Raw genomic sequence first — 26,520 nt, 5'->3', positions numbered from 1 at the left:
AAATCAGAAGCTTAGAGGACTGCTGCAACAGAAATGTGCCAACCAGCTCTATTTCTGGTAATTTGAAGGTCAAGCCCTCATCATTTTGTTTACTTCAGACTGCACAGAACTGGAGAATGCTTCTCTTCTGCTAAGCCTTCTGAAGATTTGCCTCTTTCTTGAGGGCAGTAAATGCTAACCTGCATCAATAAAAGTTGTCACTGCCCTACTGAAACAGAGCCCCTCTCATCTCTATTCTCAGCGCTGTCTGTCTAGTTAGACTGAAGCAGTTTCAGGCAAGAGAAGCGTGTGAGGCAAAGTATGCTCTGTATGCCACTTAAAATCTTGTCTGTCAAGAAAACCCACAGTCCTATACAGGTTCTTAAGTTTAAGCCTGCGTGTAACATCATATTTCAGAGTTTCTGAGACTGGGATTTCTTTTTAGGCTTAAGACAGTGCTTCCCATGTTAAAAATAGCTCAGCTATAACAGTGTCTGACTGTAACAACGTGCGTAACAACGCACTCCCTTGTAAAATGTGTGAAAATGTTTAGAGAGGAGGCATTTTAATATATTAGCTGTCATCACAGCTATTGAACTATTCACTCCTTAAGTCTTAATAAAATGTGAACTGTTCAGGGTGGGAAGAGGGTAGCCAAAAGCTGTTTTTTCTATCACAGATTAATTGTACATGCTGTGATCAGGGTTATACTGTCATACATAAGCATGCCACCTTTAAGGGAAAAAAGGCCTAATGCTAAAATTGGAAATTTTCAAATTAAAATTAAAAAAGTCTAAAATAAATTGCAAGCCTATTAATAGAAGTTGTGAATGTAATGTGTATTCTACACTGAACTGACAAGTGCTTGAGAGAAACTTGAAAAATCAAAATCAATTTTGTATTTCACAAAACCAGTATGTTTCCTCATGTTTCATACCATATACATTCTTTTTGGTAAGTGCAGTTCAAAAGGAGTAGCAAGTACAAAGCAGTTACACCTGCTAGTTTTAGTTGTGCTGGGAAGTTTCTTTTAAGGTTCATGAGAATTTCACTGTATAAACACAATTCCAGGTTCTTCTCTGTAAAACTGTAATGTGTCGGTTGCAGATGCCCAGGATACAAGAGGTCAGACTTCCACACTCTGCATCTCTGAAAGTGACTCCAGGAGTTTACTGTTGCAGTTAGACCCTCCGTGTTGTAAAAGGAAAGGAATCAACAACAGAAGCACCCTCTCCAGAACGCTACAGTAAAAGGAGTCAAGAGGGTCATCTCTATCTCCATCTTGTGACAGCAGAGAGATAGCAGGAGGTAGCAATGCTATAAGCACAAGAGACTGCACTTCCACCCAAAGGCAGGTACAAATATATTCAACTGCAATCACTGCCAGTCCAGTCCAAAAAGCCAGAAATGCTGCTCTGACCGGACTACAGCTTAGAAATAACCACAAAGACCATTATTTTCCATCAACCTCTTCTTCCCTCTACAAGCAGCACCTTTTTCTGACTCTGAGCCTTAACTTCCTTCTGTCTTTCTTCCCAGCAGTTCTGCATTAGGCAGAGATAGCACTTCAATTTGATCCCTCCAAAACCTCATCACTGGCATTGCATCTGGTCTGGCAATACCACCAAGTACCTGGCTTTGGCCTGCATTCCCTGGACACATCTGTTTCAGATTTAAAGGTAGGTTATAAAGCCTTCACTTCATAGAAGGAAGACAGTCTCACTCCTGCAAGGAAGCGGCCTTACAAGCTTACTGCATTGCAAAACAATCCTGATTCGGGTCATATTGAGCAACCAAGAACAAACACTGTTTTTGCAAGGGAGGAATATAGTCATACTTAGATCATGTAAAATAATTAGTACTTCAGACTTAAAAATCCTGGCATCTATTCATAATGTCATACAGAAGACTCTTGAAAGGAAACAGGTTGTTTTTTCCTTACCCTGATTTTTGACTCAGCTCTCTTTCAGTGTCGAGAAGCACCATTTCCTCCTTCGTTTCTTGTACTATTGCTATGTTATTTCCATGTCTCTGTTGAGAATTTGATTCCCATTCACCATCACCACCAACCACCTGCAACGCATGTGTTCTTGCAATGCCCAAGCTCTCATCCTCGGTAGTCAGGCTATTTGTAGGAGAACAGCTCTCATGTTCAGAAGACTTCTGAAGAGGAGTTTCTACCTGAAATTCTGCACAAGTGTCAAGTATCAATTCCTGTGCTACAACAGCTGCCAGCTCTTCACCAGAGTATTCAGACCCTGATTTTGGCATCTCTGATTTTGGCTCAGAAGAAATTTTTTCAGGCAGTATGTCACTGACTTCATTTTGTCCCAGTATAATCCAGCCCTCATCTTGCCCCCAGCTTTCCTGTGATCTCCTTTCATCATCCAGTTTTTGAGGCACAATAGAACACCTTTTCTCTTCTGAGAGAACAGAGTCCCATTCAGTCCCACAAACAAAGCGATCTTCCCTTTCATTTGTAATGGAGATTGGCTGGAAGGTATCCAAGTAAACTGGTGAAAAGCCATCATGAGTTTCTGTTTGTTCAGCTACATTAGCTTCTTGAAATGCAAAATTACTTTTCTTTCTTTCAAGGATATCCTTTGTTGAAGGTGTACTTTCTTCCTCAGTAACAAGGATGTAATCCATCTCCAGTGAAGCTGGATCCTGGTGCACCTTCACCTCTTCCTTATCCTCTGTACTTTTCAGGTCAGGGCTCCCAGAGAAATTCCTCAACATGTGCTCCCTACAAAGCAGGGAGTCAGTGCCAGCTTCTAAAAGAACAGGCAAACAGAAACTCTTTTTAGTTTTTGAATTACTATTTTAGACAGCATGATTTCTTTAAATCAGTACAGTGAGATAAAGCTCTTCTCAGTTTTATTTGCTCTGTTAATGTGTACTTGAATTTTATAACACCATCATCATTATTGTTAAAGATTATACATTAACACTGCAATAATTTCTAAGGGACAAATGATTCATGCTAGGCTCTGTACAAACAGAAATACTGTTCCTACTTCAGTGCTTAAAAGCTTTAGATGTGTCCAGAAAGGTGATGCTAGAGGTCTTCCCAAAGTACAGTTTTGTACACCAGGGAGACACACGAACTTAGAACTTCACTTAAAGCCTAATCATTCAGCAGTAATACTCCAGACATTTCGTTTTTCCTTTGTTCTATGAACTTGCTCTGGAAAGCATGTTTTCTTACCATCAGGTAATCTCTTATCTCCACCTAGCGGCGAGTCGAGATTTGCTGTTTCTGCTTCAGATTTTTCTATTGAACTCTCAGAAGCTCCTGGAGTTACTTCAGACTCGGAGAGCGAAGATGCGTGATTTTCCTGAAGGCACTGTGTGGGTTTTTCAGACACCTGATCTTTCATGTTGCTGTCTTTGGTCATTCGGATGCCTTCTGCACCTTCTGAAGGATTTGGCAGTGGTAAAGGTTTTTCAAAAGAAGCACTGTCATCCTCTGCACACTCTCTGGTGCCAGAGGGCTCAGCATCATAAGATACATAGGATGGTGGGGTACACACCACTGGTGACTGGCCACTGGGCACTTCCTTAAACACAGGAACATCATTTCCAATTACATCTTCAGATCCTTTTGCTATATCATCAAACAGTTGATTATTTGAATTGGATTCACAGCCTTTATTACCACCAGGCAGAAGGGATTTGGGAAAGAATACCTGTTTATCCTTTGGTTCCCCTTCTGCTGCTTCACTGCCTGCTGCTGCCAGTGTGTTCATTCCAGAACACGTGCTTACCATGACAACAGTCGCTGATGTGTTCCTGATGTTATGGTCCACACTTGTCTCAGATTCATCCACACATTCTTCTGACATGTCTAGCTCATCACCAGTTATTGCTGCGTGTTCAATATTAGAATGTTTTCCAACTTCACTCAAGGCACTAACTTCTTTTATGCTTTGTTCTGCCCTTTCAGGTAGAGTGAAATCCATGCGAACCAAATGCATTTGAGAGGTTGCTATTTGAGCTGTATCAGCTGGTGTTCCTCGATGGCTTGCAGGAGTAAAACTTTCATGGAACACGTCTTGCAGATCTAAGGACCTCACTTCTAAAAAGTCATTGGTAATTTCAGCCGGCTCAGTTGGGTCAGTAACAAGTTTACTTTCTAGACCATATTCTTTCAAAGCTGCAAGTTCAGAAGGCTCCTGAGTATTAGAAGAGATAGGCTGATAGGATTCATCCATCTTTCCCTGTTCATTGTCCTGGGGGCTATGTGTCTCTATTTTCTGCATTACTAACTGACACTTCGAATCATAATCTGCCTCTTTGCTAGTATCTGACCATGTGTGAATTGGCAGGCTATCTTTGTCTTCTGTCTCCACCCCAATCTGAGAAGATGGGATAGAGGCATGCTTAGCTTCATACTCCTGGCACACATCAGGACTGCTTGATGCCTCTGAACTATTGTCTTGGTCACAATGACTTAATATATCTGGATTTTCACCATCAGATTTCAAAGTGACAATCTGCTCAGCATTAGTCCACAGGTCAGGTTCCACTGAAAACAGCTGATTACTTTCTTGTGTGCTATCCTGTAAAATATCTGGGATAAGTGCTGTTTGGGAACCTAATATATTCCACCCTGGACTGGACTTCTCTGTCATTTCATATGATAAGTCTTTTACAGTGAAAGGACCTGACAGGGAAATGTGCACTTCTAATCTTTCACAGGTGTCCTCTTGTTGTTCTTGAGGAATGAAACTTGCATCTCCTTCACTGTCTTTTGGTAGATCCAGTACAGTGATTTCTTGCACTGATGTATCTGGCATACCTCTTCCCTCATCTGAAAAAGGATTCTGTGGAATCAGCTGATTTTCCTCAGCTGTAATAAACAACAGATCTTTCAAGCCCTTTTCTTCTTTATCCAGTATGAAAGGATCAAATTGTTTGAACTGTACAGTATCTTGATTTATCTGACTATCAGTAATATTCATAGGTTGTACCAGACTTTCATTTTCTTTTTCATCACAGTGTAGAGGGGGAGGCTGATTTCCATCATTACTTGCAATAGTGAAATATTCTGCTACTTCTTCATCTCGTAAAGGTGATCCCCAGGGGTCCTTACTATATACTACCTGGTTTGTTGCAGAGTGACTTGAAATGGAATACTGATCTTCCAATCGCTTTTCTTCACCAGGCTGTGAATTCCACCATTCCAAACTGTCATCTGGAAAATGAAATGTTCCTACTGTGGATTTCAGATCAGTTCTTAAATCAGTTTCCAATGACATATTCTGCATATCTACAGCTTTTGAATACTCTTCTTTACCACAAACAGCAAAAGTCAGTGTAGTATCTTCATTCATTTGATACAAATATGAGTCTTCTCCACTACCTGTTTTTTCATTGAAACTACTCACTTGATCTTCTTTCTGAAGTGTTTCCCAGTGACCTAAATATTCAGGAGTCAAGTCTTCCTGCAATACTTTCCCAGCTTTAATTGTTTCAGGATTTTCACTGAAGATGCCTACCTGAACTTCCTCTCCCACCTTAGTTTTTGCATCTGTATTGTCTTCGTTTGCTTCAGGATTTGTTCCATTGGGTGGAGCATAATCATCTCTAATTTCAGATGCTTTTTGCTGTTTGTTTTCAGATATGGAATCTTCATGACTCACTTCTGGACATGCCTCTGAAGTCTCTGAATCCTCATTTATGTCAGGACTTGATAAAGAAGATACCGTATCATCATCTACATGGGCATTCCAAAAATCTAAGCTTTTAGGAATTTTGTTCTGCTCAGTGCTTGTTTCAAATCCTTCTTCGCATTCATTGGCAAATTCATTCCTTTTAGAAGCATCTTCAAGATTTTTGTTATTTTTGATATCCCACATACCCCTACTTCCTTTGCCAACACTGGGAACTGGAAGGTCTCCCCACACATTCACAGATGCATCACTTAAATCAGGACTTGTTCCACTTGAGTGTGCATAATCATTTACTGAATCACTCCACACATTATCTTCTTCCAAATAGCTTTTGGTCTGTATATCCTTTGAAAGGCTGCTTGTGGTGTTTGCCATTTCAAGGGCTTCACTTGCCTCAGGACTTGTTCCAGGAGATTGCGAATCTTCACATGGCTGTGAATTCCAAGCAGTTTGGAGAGAACTGTCATCAAGCATTACACATGTCTCTCCACAGAGATTACTAGCAAATTCTAAATCTTCAGAGTTTTCATTTCTCCCAGAATCTATTTCATGTGAAAATGAACTTTCCACCGAAGACATATCTGTAATGTCAGGAACACTGACATATCCAGATGAAGGACACTTCTTAGAATCACCTATGAAAGACTTTTCATGAGTCCTATTCATTTCTGAGCTTTTTTTGAAAGACACTAACTCAGTATAGTTAGCAACCACTTCATGCAAGCCCTCTTTCACTTCTCCTGGTGCATCTTGTGGTCCATTCGTCAAAAGAAGTGAAGTGACCTGGCAACTGTCACTGTCTCCAGAATCATTCCAGATGCCTGAGCTTCCAGGCATTTTAGAAGAACTATTTTCAAGATTATCACTACCCTTATCAGAACTTTCAGAAATACTTTCCATCTCCGGACTTGTTATATCTTCTATCATTGTAGTTTCCTTTTTAGCTTTCTCAGCAAGCAGCTGTGATGTTTCACTATAATCGTAATTTTCTACTTTGGGATCATCAAAAGTTTCATACTCTCTGCCTTCCTCAGAAACACTTGAGGAAGATTCTACATTATTCTGCAACAAGTCTTTCCTTTCTTCCTGACTATCTGGATTGCTCTGATTGGAAAATAACTCATTCTCTGTGATTAACGCCTCCAAACTAATACTATTCCTCACTTTTTCTGAGGAGCTGGGAACTTCAGTTGTTGACCTGTTCTCTTCCAAGTCTACATTACAAGAAGATTCACTGTCCTCCTGCAGTGGTTCATGACAAATGTCACTAATCATTTGGTGTCCATTTGTCTCGTCTGTACTCTTATATTCCTCCTTTCCTTTCTGAGAGATGAAAATGGCATTGTCCCAGTCTTCATCACATCCCTGCTCTCTCTGTAAGCTCCATGAATCCAGCTGCTGCACTGAATCCTGACTATCCAGCTTTTCCTCAACATCAGCAGAATTTTGTTCTGCCTTCTTACTAAGTATCTCACTTCCTATGTCACATATTTTCAGATCCAACCCATTCCCAGTATCTGAAGTTGGTGTAGGTGTGTCTGTGTCTTCTACAGGAACACTGCTCACTGTTTCTACATTTTCAGATGCATTCTGTGCAGTATTTAATTCGTTCTGTGGTGGTGATAAGTCATTCACTGTCTGATTGTATACCGGTGTTATTCTTCTGTTTTCTGATACAGAAAAATTATTTTCATCGGTATGTATGTCAGCTGAAAAACACTGATTAGCTGTTTGTTCTGAATTAAGAAAAGATTTAGCAGAGGCAGAAAGAGCAGCAACTTCAGAATTTTGTTCTTGTAACTGTGTGACATTATTTAGGGGAGTGTCCAAGATGTCTGTGTTTTCAGCGTTTGAAAAAGACATGTTTCTGGGAGATAATGGTTCCTTATTTCCTTTCTCAAGTACTTCTGTCTCAGCCAAATTTGGGCTTACCAATTTATCAATAACTGTTTCTTCGTTAAAATCTTTGTCCTCATTTTGTCCTTCATCTTTCACATATGTAGGTGATACATATGAATCAGATGTTGAGTAATTGGTGTCTGGCGGAGAAACAACCAAATCTTCACCTATGTTTGATGAACTAAGATCTGAGTGTTTATACAAGAAGTTATCCTGCCATGGCACTACCACTTCTGTTACTTCCTTCCTGATGTTTTTATCATACATATTCCAGGTGTCTATATTTTCAAATTGTTTTGGTCTATGTTTAGGGTTACCAAATACAGCTTTTTCCTCTGTTTGCAGCTTGGAACTATTTTGCAGATTGTTGAAAACAGAATTTGTATTTTCAAGTTTTCCATATTCTTCTACTGAATAGTATCTTTCTTTATCCCAGTCTTCTGGAGATATCTGGATAGGTGGATTTTCGGTCTCATTGTCCACTGTGATTTCTGAAGAATCTGATAAACTAGTTTTTGATAGGGCCCATTCCTCAGGAATATTCACTGATTTTTTTTCTCTATCCATTTTGGGCATGTTCCATATGTTTTCTGAGGCTCTAGCAATACCTCCTGCATCAAACTTAGTCCAGACTTCGTAAGAGTCTCTAGCTAGCTTCCCTTCACCACTACACCATGCATCTGACATCACAGGTGTTGGCTGACTGACCTTCCATGGGCAGGTAAAGCTCTCTGGTTCTTGCTTTGTCTCTTCTAAAGATGCAGTTTGCAAACGTGAATGTTCACCATTTTTCTGTTGCACCTCATCGTTCCAATTATCTTGCTTAAAATGATTATCCCACAGTCCTGCTCTCATTTGCTTTGGATGTTTTTGGAGGAATACAGAATCTGAGGCTCTTCTCTCAATATGTTCTCGTAGTGAGGGACTTTCTTTACAATCTTTCCATAAGACAGGGCTCTGAAATACAGATTCCTGCTCACTTGAACTCCACGTATCAGCATTTCTGGAATCCAGGTCAAAGCCATCCCACCAGCTCCCATACCTAATATGAGACGGAGAATAATTCAGGCCATCTATTTCATTAATTTTTTTAATGACATCTTGTGGGAAAAATAAAGGCTGCCCATTATCTAATGGTGAAGTTTCTACAAGACTGTTCATAGGTGTTGGTGGAATTCTTGAATCGGCAGATTTCAAAATTTCTGGTGAACTGGAATCACCTTCAGCTAAATCAATCAAACCTGAAGTTTTCTCGCATATTTCTCCTGGATTCTCATCAAATTCAGCTAAGCTGTCTTCCTCATTTGTTGTCATAAGCAAGTCAGTTGAATAATTTGCTGTAACACTTTCCAGCAGGTTTGCCTCACCAAGTTCTTTCTGCATGGCAAGTTGTTGTCCTTCTGAGGAATCACTATTAAGGAAATAGTCATCTGCTGGGGAACAATCAACAGAACGAGAAGACTCAGATGGAGCTGTAACCGCAGGTGCTAGATCAAAACTGAAAAGATCAAAGTTATCACTGTTGCCTCTAGATTGAGAGCTTTGTTCTTCAGCTATTACTCCTTCAGGAATAGGGCTGTAGGAATCAAAGCCAGGCAGAAGACTGTGATGGGAAGCAGCACCTTCTGCAACAGGGCTATCATCACTAAGGAAAACAGAACTCTCCTTCGAAGACCGGCTGCTTCTAATGGTAGCCAGTCCACTGTCTGGACTCACAAGATCTACATTAACGTCAATGTGGGCTTGCATAGATCCATTTAGATCTTGAGGATTTTCTGTCAAATTGGCAGAACTGGGCTGTGGTTCTATATCAGAACCATATAACTCCATAATACCAGAAGATCCTTGTGAAAGTGGAGCACTTCCAGCAACAGCTTCAGTAGAAGAAGTTCTGCTGTTTGATACCATTTCTGGTTGTCTTCTATTTATGACTTCCTTAACTAGAAGAAAAATTTGATCACAAGTCACCAAAGAATTTTCTTGATGATAAATGATAATTTGGTCACATCCACATTCTAGAGGATCCAGCTCCAAACAAGGATTCTGACATTGTTCTAATTCACAGCAGATCTGTTGAAAAATAGGATATTTCAAAAGCCATTGCAATTATGGGCATAAGGGCACATATTGACTACTTCACTGTGTAACACAGCCATACCTATCTATTCCTATTAATCTATTCCTTGGTTATTTCACTGTAACAGCCTTATTATGATCAGTAAATAGATAAAGTATTAAAATATGAGATCAACACAAAATATGTACTATATATTTGGTCAGAATATTTACTTGATATTACACCATTTGACTTTCAAGTTCACTTTTCATTAGCAAAAGGAAATCCAAATAAATGATTAGTTGTTGCCTTAAGAAATCTGAGTAAAATATGTAAAGGTACATGAGAAAAGTATTTCCAGAATGTATTATAGTATTATAAAATAAATAAATTTCTATTCATCTTGAAAGCAATAGCCATTTAGCCACCTGCCCTTAAATCAGACGTTATTAAGACTGAGGAAAAGGTTCAAAAAGTTGCCACTGAGATAACTTCTTCCATCTGGGGACAAAACCAGTAATAAAATGGCCAGCCCCTGGCTTTGGATCAATGAACATCCTACTAATAACTTGGTTTCATTTCAGAGCTTAAATTCTTTGGCAATAACATACACATAGATAAGTTCTGCTTATTACCATTTACATTTTTTCACTTGTCCCTCTCTGCCAAAGACTCATTTGTGTAGATCACAACACAAAACTAAGCCAAAATTAGTGAAAAAAAAACCCAAAACCTTGTCTCTTTCTGTATTTCTTGTAACCATACACTTTTCTATTAGTCTGGTTTGAAACAATCATAAATATCACATTTTTCAGTTTGTATCATCTAAATAATGCAGCCATTTCAAGTAGCTGCTTATCTGCTACTTTTTGACTCCACTTAAATAGTCAAGACTTAGGTATATACTACTTTAAACAAACATTTTTTTCAGGAAACATGTTATTTGATTCTTTTTCCAGGTACTTACTTGATTGCTTAGCTCTAAATTTTCAGAGTATACTGCTATTTGTCGTTTTGTTTGCTTCTCATCTGACAAACAGTTGGCCAAAATGACAAGTATATCAAACCCGTATTTCTCTACAAATGCTTTCAGATCACCAACGAGACTCCTGTGTAACATGCAGTCCTGAAACATGGTAAGAAATTAAAAGCAATGTCAGTGTCTTTTCCTTCCTTTTTCCGTCCAAATCTGTGGTGAAAATAGCCAGAAATGTTACTAAGTATCATTGTCTGTAACTGACAACAGAATCCCATTCCATTTGTCAAAACAGCTATGGACTTTAAAAAAAAATAAAAATCAAGAACCTTTTATTTCTGAAGAACACTAAAATTCTAAATGTAGTTTTTTGTCTTCTTGAAAATGCTGCTGAAACAGATTTCTTATCTCTTCCTGGCACTTGCTTTTGCATGGTTGCTTGAAAGTACTGGGCTACTGCTTTTTCTTGAATAAAAGCCCTTTTTTGCTTAAAAAATTAAAAAGCTTTATGGAATTTGTCATGCCAATATTTCATTTACAATAACAGATGTAAAAATAATAGTATTGAGGTACAAAATCAGGCACTCAAAAAGAAATCACTTGTACTAACTTATGTATCCATTCTGATGTCACATCATTGTGATTTTACAATGGATTATTCCTTTAGATTCCTTTATTCCTGCTCTTTGAATTCTAAACAAGTCTTCAAAATAATAACCCTCTTCATAATGACAGATTAAGGCAAATTAGATTTAAAATCTGTGTCAAAACCCTGATTATTTTCACACTCCCCACACCAAATACACAGGAGGTAAACACTGCACTTGCCATCCCTATTCTCATTTATACTTGGATTATCCTGGTTTTGAATAATAGATTTTGCAACATAAATGATACATCCATCTTTCTCACATGGGGGTATCATGCCCAATGTATAAGGGTCTATCTTCAGTCTTCAGGTCTGGTAACTGCCAATGAACAAAGTTGTAGAAATTTTATCTTCTCCTTTATGTTTCTGCTGTTTCTATTTGAGGTAATTTTTTGTCATCTCTTAGCTAATAGTCCTTCTGATGCTGCTAAGATACACTGGCCCTGAACAAACAGCAGTTCATCATGAACACAACTGTATACGCAAATTGGCATGTTATTCCCCTGCATCTGTCTCCCACCTAATAAATTACTGGTTTGGTTATATATATTTATATATAGATACTATTTATTAATCCACTCAAATGTGCCCACAAAATTCATCTCCCTCCCTGTAAGTTAAACCAAACAAAAATCTTTTTGTCAAATGTTTTGGAAATAGATTCTTTTCCGAGATTAGAGAGAAAGTTCCACTTTAGTGTTCACACAACAACTAAAAATCAGTTTTACGTGAAATTCATGCAGATTAATGCACAAATGAAAGTCAGCTGCCAGTTTGAGACATTAAGATCTAAAATCTGAATAGGGGGTTATGGTGAAGAATTATATTGAATTAGGTTTGAACATCCAAACCCGTAACATATTTCTAAAGACTCAAGTACAAGGTATATTAAAAAAAAAGCACCAAAATGTGCTTAAGCATGCAAAAGTTACTTCAATTATCCTAACAAATTTCTAGTTGGAATAATTAAAATCTAAATTTCTAAACCTTAGTTTAATTTTACCCATCACCCCAAATATCCATAAAGTTTACTCCCTTCACAAGCATTCAAACATTCAAATAAATATAGTTGAAAACAAGAAACTCGTATCAATAACCAAAGAATATATGCTAAAAGATATGGTAGACATAAGGGACTCTTCCACAAATTTGCTAGCCTAAGTAAACAACCAGAATGTTGCATGTATTGTAAATGCTAACAAAAACCAGAAAATTTCCTTGAAAAATAATAAAAAAGCTAGTAATTTCAACAGTTAATTTGTTAAATTCCAAATTAATTACAAGTAGTATAAAATATGCTGCTGCTGAATTAGTGTAGTAAAAAATACACTGATATACAGTCATACCATGGCAAAGGTCAGGAGCTGTTCATTCCTATAATACTTATCCTTACTTTATTAGAATGTGCTGGCTTAACTACTAATCAATATTTCATAGTGTATGGAAGGGAAACAGCATATGTAAACTTTATTAGATTAGCTGTCATAATGCCCTCTAAGTAAGCTATAATGAAAAAAAAATGGACTGTAAATATACTTGAAATGTAATATACTTGAAATAAATAGAATCTAGTTGTAAATGTACTTTGCAAATGTACAGTTAACAGCAATATGGATACTGAAGAAATTTAGTGCCTTAGCATTTGTAATAAAACTGTGTATTTTGTCAAAAGCATATAAATAGTTTATGCAATACTACAACACAACAATATGGTGAACATTCTGAAATGACAAGTGTTTTTTTATCCTCTGGGTAAGCAGAATAAAAAGTTTAAGAAATCCACTTTTGAAGGATTTTTGAAGATGACCTGTTTAGTTATTATGTATTTCTGTTGAGAAATACTATTTTATATCGGTTGTATATTGTTGTGAAACTTCTTTCTCTAAAACTTGGGGTGTTTATAGGAATCCCTTTTTTAAGTGAATAGTTAACATGACTACATTCGTGGATGATTCTTTAACATAAAAACTACAAGAAATATCCAGAAAATGTGTAACTTCTCCATCTGTAGCAACACTTTCTGATTCATGAAGACAGCAGCCAATTACCCGTGATCACTGTAAATGTACACTGCACACACTTCTGATTCTTCTAAGCTAGCTGTGTCAATATTAACCTGACCAAATTAAGAACAAACTGTCTCTTTTGTTCTTCACACTTCTCACATGGAGAGCACAATATGGCTTTTGTCAGAGGTGCTCCATCATTTTGGCTCAAGGAAACTGTCAGTACAGTTTGGGATTTGTTATTCATGGGCAGATACCCCGATGGGTCTAATGAAGCCTTTCTGCTGACAACTCATTTGCTAAAAATACCCAACCGTCACAAAATATAAGTGAGGAATATCACTGTATCCCATTACAATTTTCACAACCAAAGCAATTATCACAATACAGAAGTCAACACATACTACTTCATAACGTATTCTCTTAATATTTCATGGTCACTACTGCATTCCAGTTTATTTCTGTGTGATCACTGATAAAACTTTATGACATACTTAAATTGCAATATAATAGGGTAAACACCAATGTTATAGCACACATGTAGAGCTAACAGTCTGTGTGCCATTTGTTGTAAATCCAGCTAATTACTAGAAGCCACCTACTTTAAAAAAAAAAGGGGGGGGGGGGGGGGGGCTGGCAACAGGACCTGAAAAAGACTCAATTTTTTACAAAAGTTTTCCAGTAAGGTCACTAAACCTGGGAAAAACTAAACAGTACAGTGTCTATAAGACTCCAGAAATGCAGACAAGTATATTCACAATTTTACTTCCTTTTTTTTATCAACACCATTGAAAATTCACCCTATTTTCTGTAAGGAAAGATTGCATTTTTCTGCTATACATGTCAATCTACCAAACAGCAGCTCTGCTGATATTTATCAGCCTCCTGAAAAGAACAAAAATGGCGGCTCATTCTGCTTTCTTTGTGTTGCTGTCTGAAGTTTCCAAAAAGAAAAAGGTATTGGGTCCTAAACTGAAGAACAGGAGAATGGGCATTTGAGAGCTTGTGGTTGTGATCCCAGTCACACCTTATATTTAACCTTAGGCATCCTATGAAGCTTTACTTAGAAAGAAATTTAAACAGAAAATTAAAAAATAAAATTATGAAACACTGCATATAGAATAAAGTGATGAATGCTGGTTTAACACTGATCTTACTCCTTTTACTGTAGCTGATGGCTGTGTTTTACAGTCTATTATTTTCATTAAATGCACAATAATTAAAAAAAACACACACACAAAAAAAAACCAAACCCACCAAAAAAAAAAAACATAACAAAAAGCCAAACAAACAAAAACCCAATAAAATAAAGAAGTAAGGATTAATCTCTAATAAAAGAAATTATCCTACTTTGTTCAAATAAAGTGTATTTAGCCAGTTTCACACTGGAAACAGCACCTTTTCTACAGCACAGGTACATTTGATGATAGTGTGTCTTGATTCACTCTTCATGAATTGAGATTACAGCTAAACAAGTTTTACTTGCACATGATACAGGTACAAATTCTGCATGTTCGAATTCAGGCTTGTCCATTTTAATCTGTGCTTAAGTAAAACTTGCAAAAATATTCACGGTTTATGTGTATTTAGCACAGCACACAATTTCCAGAAAACACTGAAAAGTCTCAACTCATTCATAACATCTGTAGAAGGGGAGGGAAATTTTCTCAGGTAGACAGCCAAACTTCAGTTCAATTACTGCATGTTTTCAGAGCTAGCTGAGTCAGCCTTGAATTCAGCAGCTGGAGTACATCGTCACCATGTATCTTAAGAGACATTATTATATCCATGTAACACAAGGATATTGTAACAGCCCATTTGGCTTAGAACACCCTTCCTCCGGCTGGAATATCTGCCTTCAGCAGTCATCACTGCCACCCACCTGAAGGAACACAAACTCTTATCCATAAGCAAGGCAGCCTCCCTTGACTACTGAGGTTACAACTCATTGCCTGAAATATAGCGGTCAAAAATGCTCCCTGGTGTCAGCATGGTCTGTGCAGATACACTCAAAAGAATGTAATAGATCAGAAGGGCTGAAGATGAAGTCCTGTTAAGGCACTGCCGCTACTGCATGAGATAAACATTAAGTGTGTAGCCTGAAGACATAAACAAACATAGGTAATGATGTGCATACTGTTGTGGTGTGCATTGGAATAACATAGTAACACTAGATGGCTGTGACCATAAAACGTAGAAGAGAAAAGGTTTTGCAGCAGAACAGGAATCAAAGATGGGATATGCATCATCTAGTGAGATAAAGGTGAATGCACTTATTTATTTCCATCTTCAAGGGAAGAAATTCAAAGCACTTGAATTTGTCTCATTGTTAACGGATGTTTTCTGTAATAAGAAAATCATGACTGACAAAGATAAAGCTGCCATTTCCCAGCATTTTGGGCATTTGAAGGATAAGTAGTTTGGAATTGTTAAAAACACAAATACAGCAAAACATACAGATGTGATTTTCAAGTTTAAAGGCTTAAATACCACCCCCTTTTTCAAGCATGTCTTTAAAACTCTGCCTCTGTAAAATAATTAAAGGGACAAACTAGAAAACGCACAATCTGAACAGTAGCACTTTTATGTAAATAGGGAACTACAGGGAAATGAACTGTTAATATGTACTCCGTCTGGGTCATTTTAAAGGCTGAATAAAGTATGTACATATTTTTCTGGAGCAAACTGCATGGAAAGGAAAGCCTCTTCTTTTGAAACCATGGGTATGAGTACCAAAAGCCTAAAAGTAAAGGAATCCAGGGATCTGCTTATACACACTTACAAGCAAATATCACCTGTAAAAATATGCACAAAATATGTACAAAATTAAAAGGAAAAATCTCTATACGACAGTAGAGTAGATACAATTCAATACATTATTTACCTCAGAAACTTAGAGAAAAAAAGAAACACTATTTTTGTGTCTTACTAATCAATAGGCCATGTGGACATAGTTTACAATATACTTTTTCATTCTCCTTTAAATTATTCTGCTTTCTGATCCTAGGTTAAGAACTTCCATCTGTTTTTTTCCATAGCTTGTAAATCAATTAAAAATACTGAGAAAGAGACAACCTACCACTTCAGTTACAAGGTTCATTTAATCACATACAATATTTGATTTCACTGTTGACTGATTAGCAAGCAGTAATAAGCAAAAGGCTGACTTGCCAGAGTGATGAATTAAAACACAAGAAACATCACAACCATATATATACTGACAAGGAATTACTTATCTTAGCCAGCTAAGTCTCAGGTGTAAGTTTATATGTAATAATTCATACCTTACAAAATAAGTCCCATGCAAACATGGTAACGCAAAAAACACATTTCTGGCTGTCAAGAAAATTTCGGGCAAAATTAATCAACCATTCAGCCATTCAGGCTCTTTGCATACCCTTTTGTCAAAGAGGGAATACTAAGAGGTTTCTTTACTCTTCCACGCACTCATTGCAATGGTTTGTAGAATCCATCAAGCCCAAGTTGATTTATTGAACTGTCTCTTAGCTCAGCAGTATAACTATAGCAAATGAACTGGTAACTTCTCAGAAAACAGCAGTGATTCAACAATATCTGGTTTATTTAATTCCTTCTAACTTCAGATTAGCAATTTCTTAAAGGCACTATCTGCAATTTTATGCTAGCATGTTTTATTTTTTTTATTTTTTTATTTTGTGGTATTTTGACATTCAACAAAGGCTTTTTGATATACAAGTGATGTTAGAATCTACCTAAATCTTCACGTCTTCACACAAGCTAGTATGCTTCTATTGGTAGTCAATAAAGCTTTCAAATTTAAATATAATACTGTCACGTCCTTTTATGTAAACCATCTTAGTCATTACACTATGAATACTGAAAAATAATTGCTCACTTAAAGTCCCCACCTATTTCTTTAATTACACAGACAACTCTGCATGCATATTCAACTATTTTTGTATTGATCTAATCCAAACACTAGTAATGAGAATTGTTATAAAAAGTAGTTAAGGCATAAAACGCAGAGATAGGCCAAGCCGTTTGAAACACTGTTTAAACACGGATTTTATTGTAAGCATCGTCCATTGAACCCCATGGAGCACATTTATCACTCACCAGCTTTGCATTTTTATTCATAAAGATATATGACCTTTGCCTATTAGATTTCATTAGCAGGGCACCATACAAGGCTCCTCTGCAGATGACAGGATAGAAAGCTAAACAACCTCGCCTGAAGGATTTGAGAGAACAAGCCCATCTTCAATCTTTGTCCCTGGGAGGCACTTCTAACACCTGCCAACCACAGCACTATCATCAGAAAAGCATTTAGAGATTTATCTTCAGGCTGGTGATTATAAGAGATAATTTGTTTGGAGTATGGATAAAGTTGGTCTAGCATAAACAAACTACAAGCTCAAATTATACGATGAACCTCATTAACTGTTGATTTAACCACTGCAAATCCATGAACAAATGTTGTTTCAAAATGTTAATTCTTTCTGAAGATACAATCAAGGAAAAAAAACAAACCAAAATGGCAAAGCAGAATGGTGAACTATTTTTATGTGCAATTTTAATGCTTGCAGCTTAAATTGGAAAAGAAGACTTGCTTCATCATTAAGAATGACAACAGTATACTAATGCCATTTTCCATAAACATGTACTTTTGTCTGACAGAAGTACTGTATCTCTTTAGTTGCTGTAACTATACAGGAATGAAACAATGCTTTCTCTCCTACTTTCAGGAGCACTTTTTTCCTTTGGAGACAGCAAGACTAGAGGTACCATTAAAACTACTATCAATAGCAAGAAGCTAGCAATATTGTAAATGGATATCATCACAAGCAGACAGTCTGAAAAATTATATATACATTAACACCTTCTATGTTATACATATCACATATGTCCTCTGTGCCTATAACAGGAAATAACTTTCTGCTAATGTTTAAGAATTACTTCCACTCAAGCTAATAAATCATCAGGTTTCAGCCAAGAGTATATTTAGAAATAACATAGCATAGTCCTGAAGGATTTTTTTTCTTTTTTAAATTTTAATACAATGGAAGCCAACCCTGTCCCTCTTTGGTGAAGTAGAGAAAAATGTTGTCGAACTCCATACTGCAGTCCAAAGAAAGCATCCAGCAAATGCCTCCACGTGATCTTGGGAAATGGCCTGGCAGAGTTCCATTGCACCATGTCATTGCAGGGGGATTGTACTGGGTGACCTCTGAAGGTCCCTTCCAACCCAAACTACTCTATGATTTTATGATTGATTATATCATTCTATGATTCTATTATTCTATGTCTCTGCCAGTACCACTATGCTGAAAGGGAAAACTCATTTATTTACAGGAAGTAGAAAGAAACCTGCAGTTCTTCCTCCGGTGTGGCATTCTGAACAAATGATTTGATGAGTCTTGTAGCTAATAATAAAATACCAATGTTTTTAATGGCAATATAGAGGGTAAAACTAGCAAAAATCTCTTGGATGGAACTCAAAAACTTACATCTAAAGCAGTCAAAAGAAGGAGAAGAAACTTTGAAAGCATTTTGTGGAACGATATTATGTCTCAGCATTAATTTCTTCTAAAAGGGAATGGTATTTAATGTAAAATAACTAATCAGTTAAAAAAGAAAAGAAAGAAAAAAACAAAACCACAAACAAACAAGAAAAACACGAAAAACCCCAAAACCACAAAAGAACAAACAAACAACAAAAGACAATCAAACAACAACAACAAAAAAAGAACATCAAAATCTGCTGTGGAATACTGTTTTTAATCCCAGTGTTCACCACACAGCAATGCAGCACTGTGGAGGAACTCACACTTCTCTGTTTTCTGGCTCACTTACCAAAATTTAAAATCACTTAAATCTCCTTCAGTTGGTTAAAGGTTAAATGGCAATTTTAAATCCCAAGTCGCTGACTTTTTTGTATTTTACCTATTCGTAATTACTTTGCTATTTTATGTAAGCATCTCACAATCTCACTACAGGAATAAACCACAGTTACTTAATTGTAAATGCTATTTCACTCTATTGATATATATAGGAAAATTATTTTGCAAGATAATTGATATAGAATAAAAAAATGGACCACTTTTATCAATACAGGCCCATTACGCATCCAGGTTTGTGCAGCATCCAAGCCTCTTTTCCCTGTTAAAAATCCTGCTTTGAAAATGATCAGCTGATAATAAATAAAAAAATCCATTTTTGCAGGATTCAGATCTATAACTTTTAATATATTCCCAGTTGCTAATGTGTCAGGTTTGGATTATTTTGTCAAATTTTTAGTAACTGGTGGAGCCTGCTGCTTTGTCTAACTGCTTCTTCTTCTGTCTTTCTAAAGGAGCTGTTTGTTTCCACTCATCTTTTTTTCTCAAAAACAGTACTTCTTCCATTCAGTCTTGTGACTCCAAAATACTATTTTCTCCTACAGGTTTTCTTCCTCCACTGCTGCAAATTCTTGCCTTAGATTTTTTTTTTTTTTTTACTTTTCCTATTATGTGTCATGAACTCTCTGTTTCCATTTCCAGTTTCTTATTCTCCTTCCTGTCATGACTGAATTCTCAGCAAGAACCGCTGATGTCACTTTAAGAATTTAGTTTCAGCTTTCTATAGTTTTCTTTTCTATTGCCCCAAATCTCTCTAATTAAAAATACAGTTTCCTGTTCAGACAAAATGCTCTTCAACTGTATCTCAATCTTCATTGTACTTTTATCCTTTGGTTCACAATAAATGTTTTCCTTTCTGCAGCACAGATCCATGGCTTTGAAATGCCCCACTCTAACCAGGGTCTCTGCACACCAAAAATACAAATAGTATTTGTTATCTTTAGGTGTTCATTCTGCAAGCCTTAATGAGCTAGAAGTCAGTGTAAAGGTTCTCAGTGACTTGAAAGGATTTGGCACACTGCACTACTTTATATTAAGTATTCTCCCCGTCAGTTCCCTACACAGACAATCTTAATGCTATTTTTCAGGCAATCACATTTAGGAAAATGCTCTTCCAGGCTTTGCTTGAACCATGACACTAAGTATGTAAAAATTTTAGAAACGCATTTTGAATTTTTTTTTTGCACTGTATGCTAAATCACTGCTGTCTTGCTTGGCTCCCCATGCTGCCTTGCAGATGTGGAGTAATCCTCATCTGGTATACAACTGGAGACAAAAGAGTAATTAATTTTCTATTCATTCAGTTCATCTCTCTGCTAAGGAAGCTGCACATCTTCCTGAAGACACACAAACAGGGATCATTGCGTTTTCAATGGAAGTGGCCTTAGTCTTGTCTGCACCATCTATTTCTGAACAGGAACTGGGAACTGAACGGAGATGATCAAACACTGTACACTGAACTTTGCCACCAAAAATATCCCAGTCTTTTTACAAGCAAGAGTAGCAATTCAGTTTCTTGTAACTCATTTAAGTTTTCCTAAGGATTCTACTAATAAGCACTTACAGTTATGCAAGCAAATTGCCTTTAGCAACTCATTTATTAAACAGTCAGTTCCTTCACAAGAGATGAAAGAAGTCATTACCAGCACAAGTAAAAGCAACATAAAGCAAAGTTCTTCACAGATGCCTGTCAGTGGACACACGCTTGGTTACACCAGGCAGAAGTGCAGCTGTAACACCCTTGCCTTTGTTCTACATTTGCAGTAGCCAAGACAGAAGCTTTTACCATAGTGATGGTTCAGGTTTCCAAGAACAAAATACAAGCTGTCTGTAAGGCATATTTTAGAGGACAATTGGCAGGATCAAATTCTCCAACACACACATTTTATTCAGGTTGTATGCTTCAGAAAGTTATGCCTTGCTTTCTCTAAACAACTAAATGTGAAAAATGAAAAAGAAAGTGAAAAGCGAGACAGTATCCTGAACCCACTCCGAGGCACAGGACCATTGCTTTTCTGACACTGGCATGTAAATCTAGTTTTACAGCCATTGGCCCTCCAGGCCCAAAGTAGCTGGAATACATTTAATATGGTTCTAATTTTACTTGATACTTGTATGGAACCCTCAAAGTTTAAAAGAAATTTTGACTTAGACTGTGGAAACAGAAAAAAAAATAAATTTCTTTCTTATGGCTAAGAAACAGTAATACAGGGATTTTGTTGGGGTTGGTAAATAAAAATGTCCTCTAAGTTCTAACATTACAGGACAAGTGGCACGAAAAAACATTATTTTCCAGTATGTTCAGCAGGCAGGCCAAATAGCCTGCAAAACTTTTATTTGTGCTGATCACATTAGATCAATACTGCCTCTGCATCTTTATGCAAGTTTAAAACAGGCCTTACCAACTGCTGGAAATTCCACTCCATGCACTAGTGACTCCAGCTAGCACAACTGACAGTGCTTGCATCACTACACTTTATTTCCAAGCACATAAATCTGTCAGGTAAATTGTATACTAAGACCATAATAAAGAAACATATTTAGATATAAACAACAAAATAAATAACAAAATAAAAAATTAAACAGAAATATATAGCACGTTGATGGCACATATTTGAGTTTGCCACAGGCACGTCATTCATAGCTGTAATGGCTTTAAAAATATTTGTTTTCCTTCTACTTCATGAATGCAGCCATGTGTTGTTACAGAAGCATCTTTCTAACACAGTAAGGAAAGAAGCAAGTACTTTTCAGCAATGTCAAAGCAAAATTGAAACTAACAAAGCAAGCACCTTATTTACTAAATTTTGTACTGCTACCCATTGACTTCTTAGTAGCCTGTTGTTAATTTGAGGTTTCAAAATCATTGCATACAATTCTTTTAAAGTTGAATTTGTGTTGCCTGAACATTGAAGAAAATGCAGTAAAGACAGGGTGACAGTGTTGTCAAACTGTTAATACACTTACAGATAAAATGTACTTAAAATACATTCAAATCTTACCAAATTAATGGAACTGAAGTAATTTATGGAAGCAAAAAATATGTGCCCGAGCACCTTATTAATTAGACCTGCAGGTAAGCCTTTCTTTTCTGCTGGCTCATTTTTAGAATGGTCTTACTTCAACTTCTGTGAAATTGATGTCTTTAAATGCAGAGCCTCATCTATTTTCTGAAGATGTTATTCAAAATGTTAACATCTAAATGAGAAAGCTGAGCTCCAAACAGCATCCAGTCTTCTTTCAAACCACAAAAATAATCCATATGGAATGACACAAGGGCTTTACCTTTGCTACACTGTCCACTGCAAAACCATCTATTTCTGAGTGTTAGAGAGAGGCACATACTGGAATGTGTGATATATTATCATAACCATACAGTGACTGATAAGTAGAAAAGTCCTTTTATCAACTTGCATGTTAAATTATACAACTACTGTATTACTGTAGTTTTAGCCCCTTGCAACTCTGTTAAGACAAAACGAAATAAACAGTGGTATCACAGACCTACAGCTCTTTTGATGAAGATACTTGTATCATAATCCTTAACAAAAAGCAAATTTTAAACCCAAATCTTTAAACCCAAAAGAAAAAAAGACAAAATGGCCCAGAGCTAAAAGGATGTAAAGGGGCTTATTTCTCTTTACACTAAAACGTGTTCAATTTCTATTTCTCCCTCTTACAAAAGGAACTGACAGTGGCTCTGCTATATACTTCAGCAGAACAACAGAACAACAGTCTTATACAAGGTGTGTTTTACCTCCACCACTGTACTTCCATCAGGAAGGAGAGGAGGAGTGATGACAGGAACAGAAGACACAGCATCCTTTCCCTGTCTTTTTAGCAAAAAGCTGCTTGCAGATATCAGAAAGGAGGAAGAGGATATGCCAAAGAAACTAAGAACAGGTAGAAGCAAAGGTGGGAAAAGAAGGCATCCATATAATTGGCACGTGAGCTTATTACCAGACTAATACTTATAAAGAATCCTCAGTTATGTTGAGCAATAACAAGCATTATTTCATCTGAGTATAAGCATTACAAAAAAAAAGGAGCAAACAATAAGTCTTGATTAAACGACGTTTCAATCTGATGGCTCTACCAAGCTTTAGCCTTTTACTCTTGTTCACCCACCAGATGGTGCCATTGTAGTATCAATGAACAAGCCAAGAGCATCCCCCGCTTCTGTTCACAGACACAGGCATAGACACGTTTCACCCCGTGGGTTTTAGCCCCTATTTCTGAAGGGTCAGTTTAGCCATAGCACTGACACTTGAACTGTTCTCAGAGAGAAGGGTTTTCAGATAGCTCTTGCCACACAGATTTTTCAAAATCTCATTAGAAGTCCGACTAATTTTGGTAGCAGCATGATCTACAGGCCATGCCTACCTCTATGGCAGCTGGTACCCACTGTGGTATCTGGATCTGTGAGCAGGAGGAGAATGACAGTTTGGCATCAATTAGGAGAGCACACAAACTCTTAGAAAACACTGGAGATTTATTCTGTTGACTGAAACATGGTTCTTAACCTGGAAATACTTCATCTCTGCTGAGCTGTGCTATTTCTCACACAGTGATGGAGAAAGCTTTGCAGCTGTTCAGGTTAATATGTTCCTGTCTGTTCACTGACATTTAAATTGGAGAATACACAGCATTCTTCAAAGCTTGATTGGCACATGGAAGTAAAATGTGTAATCAGTGTTAATCTCCTAGCCTATTACTACTGTGTTTCATAATCTACATATATTTCACAAAATTCTTTAGAAAGAAATGCTGACAGAGCAAATGATGCATCAAATTTAAACAGGCCATCAAGATTGCTAATGGATTTTAATAGCAGCTATTACTGCATAATGGTATTTTCCCAACAGCTGTTTGTTTATAAAATTTTTAGTTTACAAGACCTTGATGTCCAATCCCAGGAGACATCCCTCAATTCATTTATAATCACTTGGTTCAACCTACACATAAATGCTGTCTTATTCACATTGGGTGTGTTTGCAAATGTGTGTAAGACATGAGTAACTACCACAGCAATTAAAATTATGGGGAGCTAAACTGATTTTTGTGTTTCTTTTGACTTTAAAAGCAAACAAGTGTTTTGTATGTTTCTCCTCTCTTCCCACCCTTGAATAGCTTATTGCAACTAAAAAACAGCTGTCTGGATTATATCCTACTTTCTGCCTCAAACTGACACTATTATTTGTTTAGTTCCATATAGCTACACCTGTGTAAGACTTTGAAACATAGTGCTAGTAGTCATAAGGGCATAACTACGATAACTGGCCAGCAGACAATGGCACAATGTGGCCTGCAGAAGTGGTGGAAAAGCATTAGAGAAAAAAAAAGATGTTGACAGGCCCCCTAAGTTTGATCTTAGCTGGAAGACCTGCCAGAAATAAAAACAAACAAGCATGATTTTTTCCAGATTTGGGGTTGGTTTGGGTTTGTTTGTTTTTTTTTTTTTTTGTTCATTCGGTGGTTTTGGTTTTTTGTTTGTGTTGTGGGTTTTTTGTTTGATTGCTTATATTTTGGTTTGGTTGGATTTGTGTGTTTTTGTTTGTGGAGTTTGGTTTGGTTTGGTTTCATTTTGGGAAAGTATGGAAGTTTTGGAAACCTATTAGATCCCAAATTAGGAATAAACAGGAAACTAGGGCCCTGGAATGCTTTTTCCATTGAATCATGTTTAGAATTGAACTGTACTTTTCCAAATGAGAAGGTTTTTGTTTTTTCTTCTAAGTATTGAGAAGATAACTTGTAATGGAAGCTAACTATAAACTAAGCAGAAAATTTGTTGATTTTACTGAATGAGTCTTTTAGACATTGCACATTTGCAGATGGCAACTGCTTTCTTCCTGATTCTCAAGCTATCAGTGTAATATAAATTTTTAAATAACAATTAATGCCTGTTACATTAAAGATACAGGACAAGACAGAATAATCACACACTTCACTTTAAACGATGGTCTGGTCTCTTTGGACAGTAGATGGCTCCAGTTTTCCACAGAAGAAAGTTACCACTGAAATGCTCAATCAAGACTGTCATTTCCACAATACAGGAACAGGGAAGTTGGTATGCAGTAAGCAAGATATGAATAAGCATGCTACTAATTGGCTACTGTTTGTGAGTAGTGTTAGGTAGCCACCTTACAAAAAGGCACCTTTCACCCATACTATAAATGTTCTTTTGGGTAATTAACTTATAGTAAATATCAATCACAGCCAGAATCTATAGATTCTACTCCTGTGCTTGCTAATCTCTATGGCTTGATAGGCAATTAGCTGTCTCAAGTAACCAGGAAACTTACTAGAAGAAGGATCTTTACAATTTTTTCATGGAGTGACTTGACATTCCTGGAGACTTATATGGAAAACCATGACCTCCTCTTCCAAGTTCCTTTCAATCCTATACCATCACTAACCAGCACTAACTATTTGGTTTACTCTGTTTTTTCACATCCATTCTGCAAAGCACAGCTATTAGCAGAAGTTTTCATGCCAGAAGTAGTATTAAAAAGTTTACAAAAATGTTGTTCCTCCCAAGTCACAAGGTCTAAAGTCTAAGGCATTTGTCTCCTCCGTGTTTGCCAAGAGACAGTGAGGTCTAGTTCTGTCCTAAGAGGAAAGCAATTAGAAAGCACAATCTAAATGTTATCAAATAAAATAGAAGAGTTGAGCTTAAAAAAAAATCCACCAATTAGATTAGACTGCAAAACCTATAACTGATATTTATACACCAGCTGGCAAAAAAAAAAAAGGTAAATAGAGAAAACCTCCTCAAGCCTGCCTTTTACAGGTTACAAGTAACTCACTAGCACCATACTGGAAAGAGCTGTTACAAAATGTTGATGGAAGAGTTACTTTTTGAAAACCGTCAATGGTACTTTGGACTGGTCTGCCCAGAAAAGCAAATGATTTAGGGTCTGATATTTTTGCCATTTACAGATGGACTCCCCTATCTTACACAACGACCTTATGCCTATGGATATGCTACTGAATATTTTCAGTTGGTTTTAACTCAGAAATTCACAAATATATAGGAGAAAGATTATTTGTCAAGTTTTGGAACTCTGAGAAACTGCTTGGATTTTAGCTTCAAGAACTTACCCATATGTCACAGTATTAGTTAATCTTGTTGGATGCTGTAAAAAAGACTACTGCCTTAACTTGTCTGGAAAGTGCACAGTGTATGTACAGTGTGCAAAGACTTTCCCAATACCTTATTTCCTAATGCCTCATATATGATCTTTCCAGAAGGTTTGCTCAAGGACTTTGCACTAAGTTAGAAATATTCTGAAATATCATCATACATGGTCTCTATATTAGAAAGTTAGGAAAGACTATAGAGTCTTCCTACTTACTTGGTTTTGGCTCTCATGACACCGGAATGATTGGTGGATTTCCCACCTT

At 36.9% G+C, this 26,520-nt stretch overlaps 1 protein-coding gene across 7 annotated transcripts in view; it reads right to left on the bottom strand.

Moving 5' to 3' along the window:
- PRUNE2 (prune homolog 2 with BCH domain) overlaps positions 1-26,520 on the bottom strand; it is a 144,285-nt gene that overhangs the window by 58,800 nt on the left and 58,965 nt on the right. For all 7 annotated transcript variants that reach the window (XM_061470753.1, XM_061470757.1, XM_061470752.1 and 4 more), the window contains exons 7-9: positions 10,577-10,735; positions 3,188-9,623; positions 1,922-2,753 (exon numbers count right to left, since the gene is read on the bottom strand). In XM_061470753.1, coding sequence (XP_061326737.1) covers positions 1,922-2,753; positions 3,188-9,623; positions 10,577-10,735 — 7,427 coding nt within the window. The remainder of the gene's footprint in view (positions 1-1,921; positions 2,754-3,187; positions 9,624-10,576; positions 10,736-26,520) is intronic.

The sequence above is a fragment of the Pezoporus flaviventris genome, unplaced genomic scaffold, assembly GCF_033815535.1.
Source record: "Pezoporus flaviventris isolate CSIRO_AGI_PZ_B2104156 unplaced genomic scaffold, CSIRO_AGI_Pfla_v1 ptg000064l, whole genome shotgun sequence".
In the NCBI taxonomy this organism is placed as follows: domain Eukaryota; kingdom Metazoa; phylum Chordata; class Aves; order Psittaciformes; family Psittacidae; genus Pezoporus; species Pezoporus flaviventris.
The sequence above is the reverse complement of the archived record's forward strand: the minus strand, read 5'-3'. Positions and strand labels throughout refer to the sequence as shown.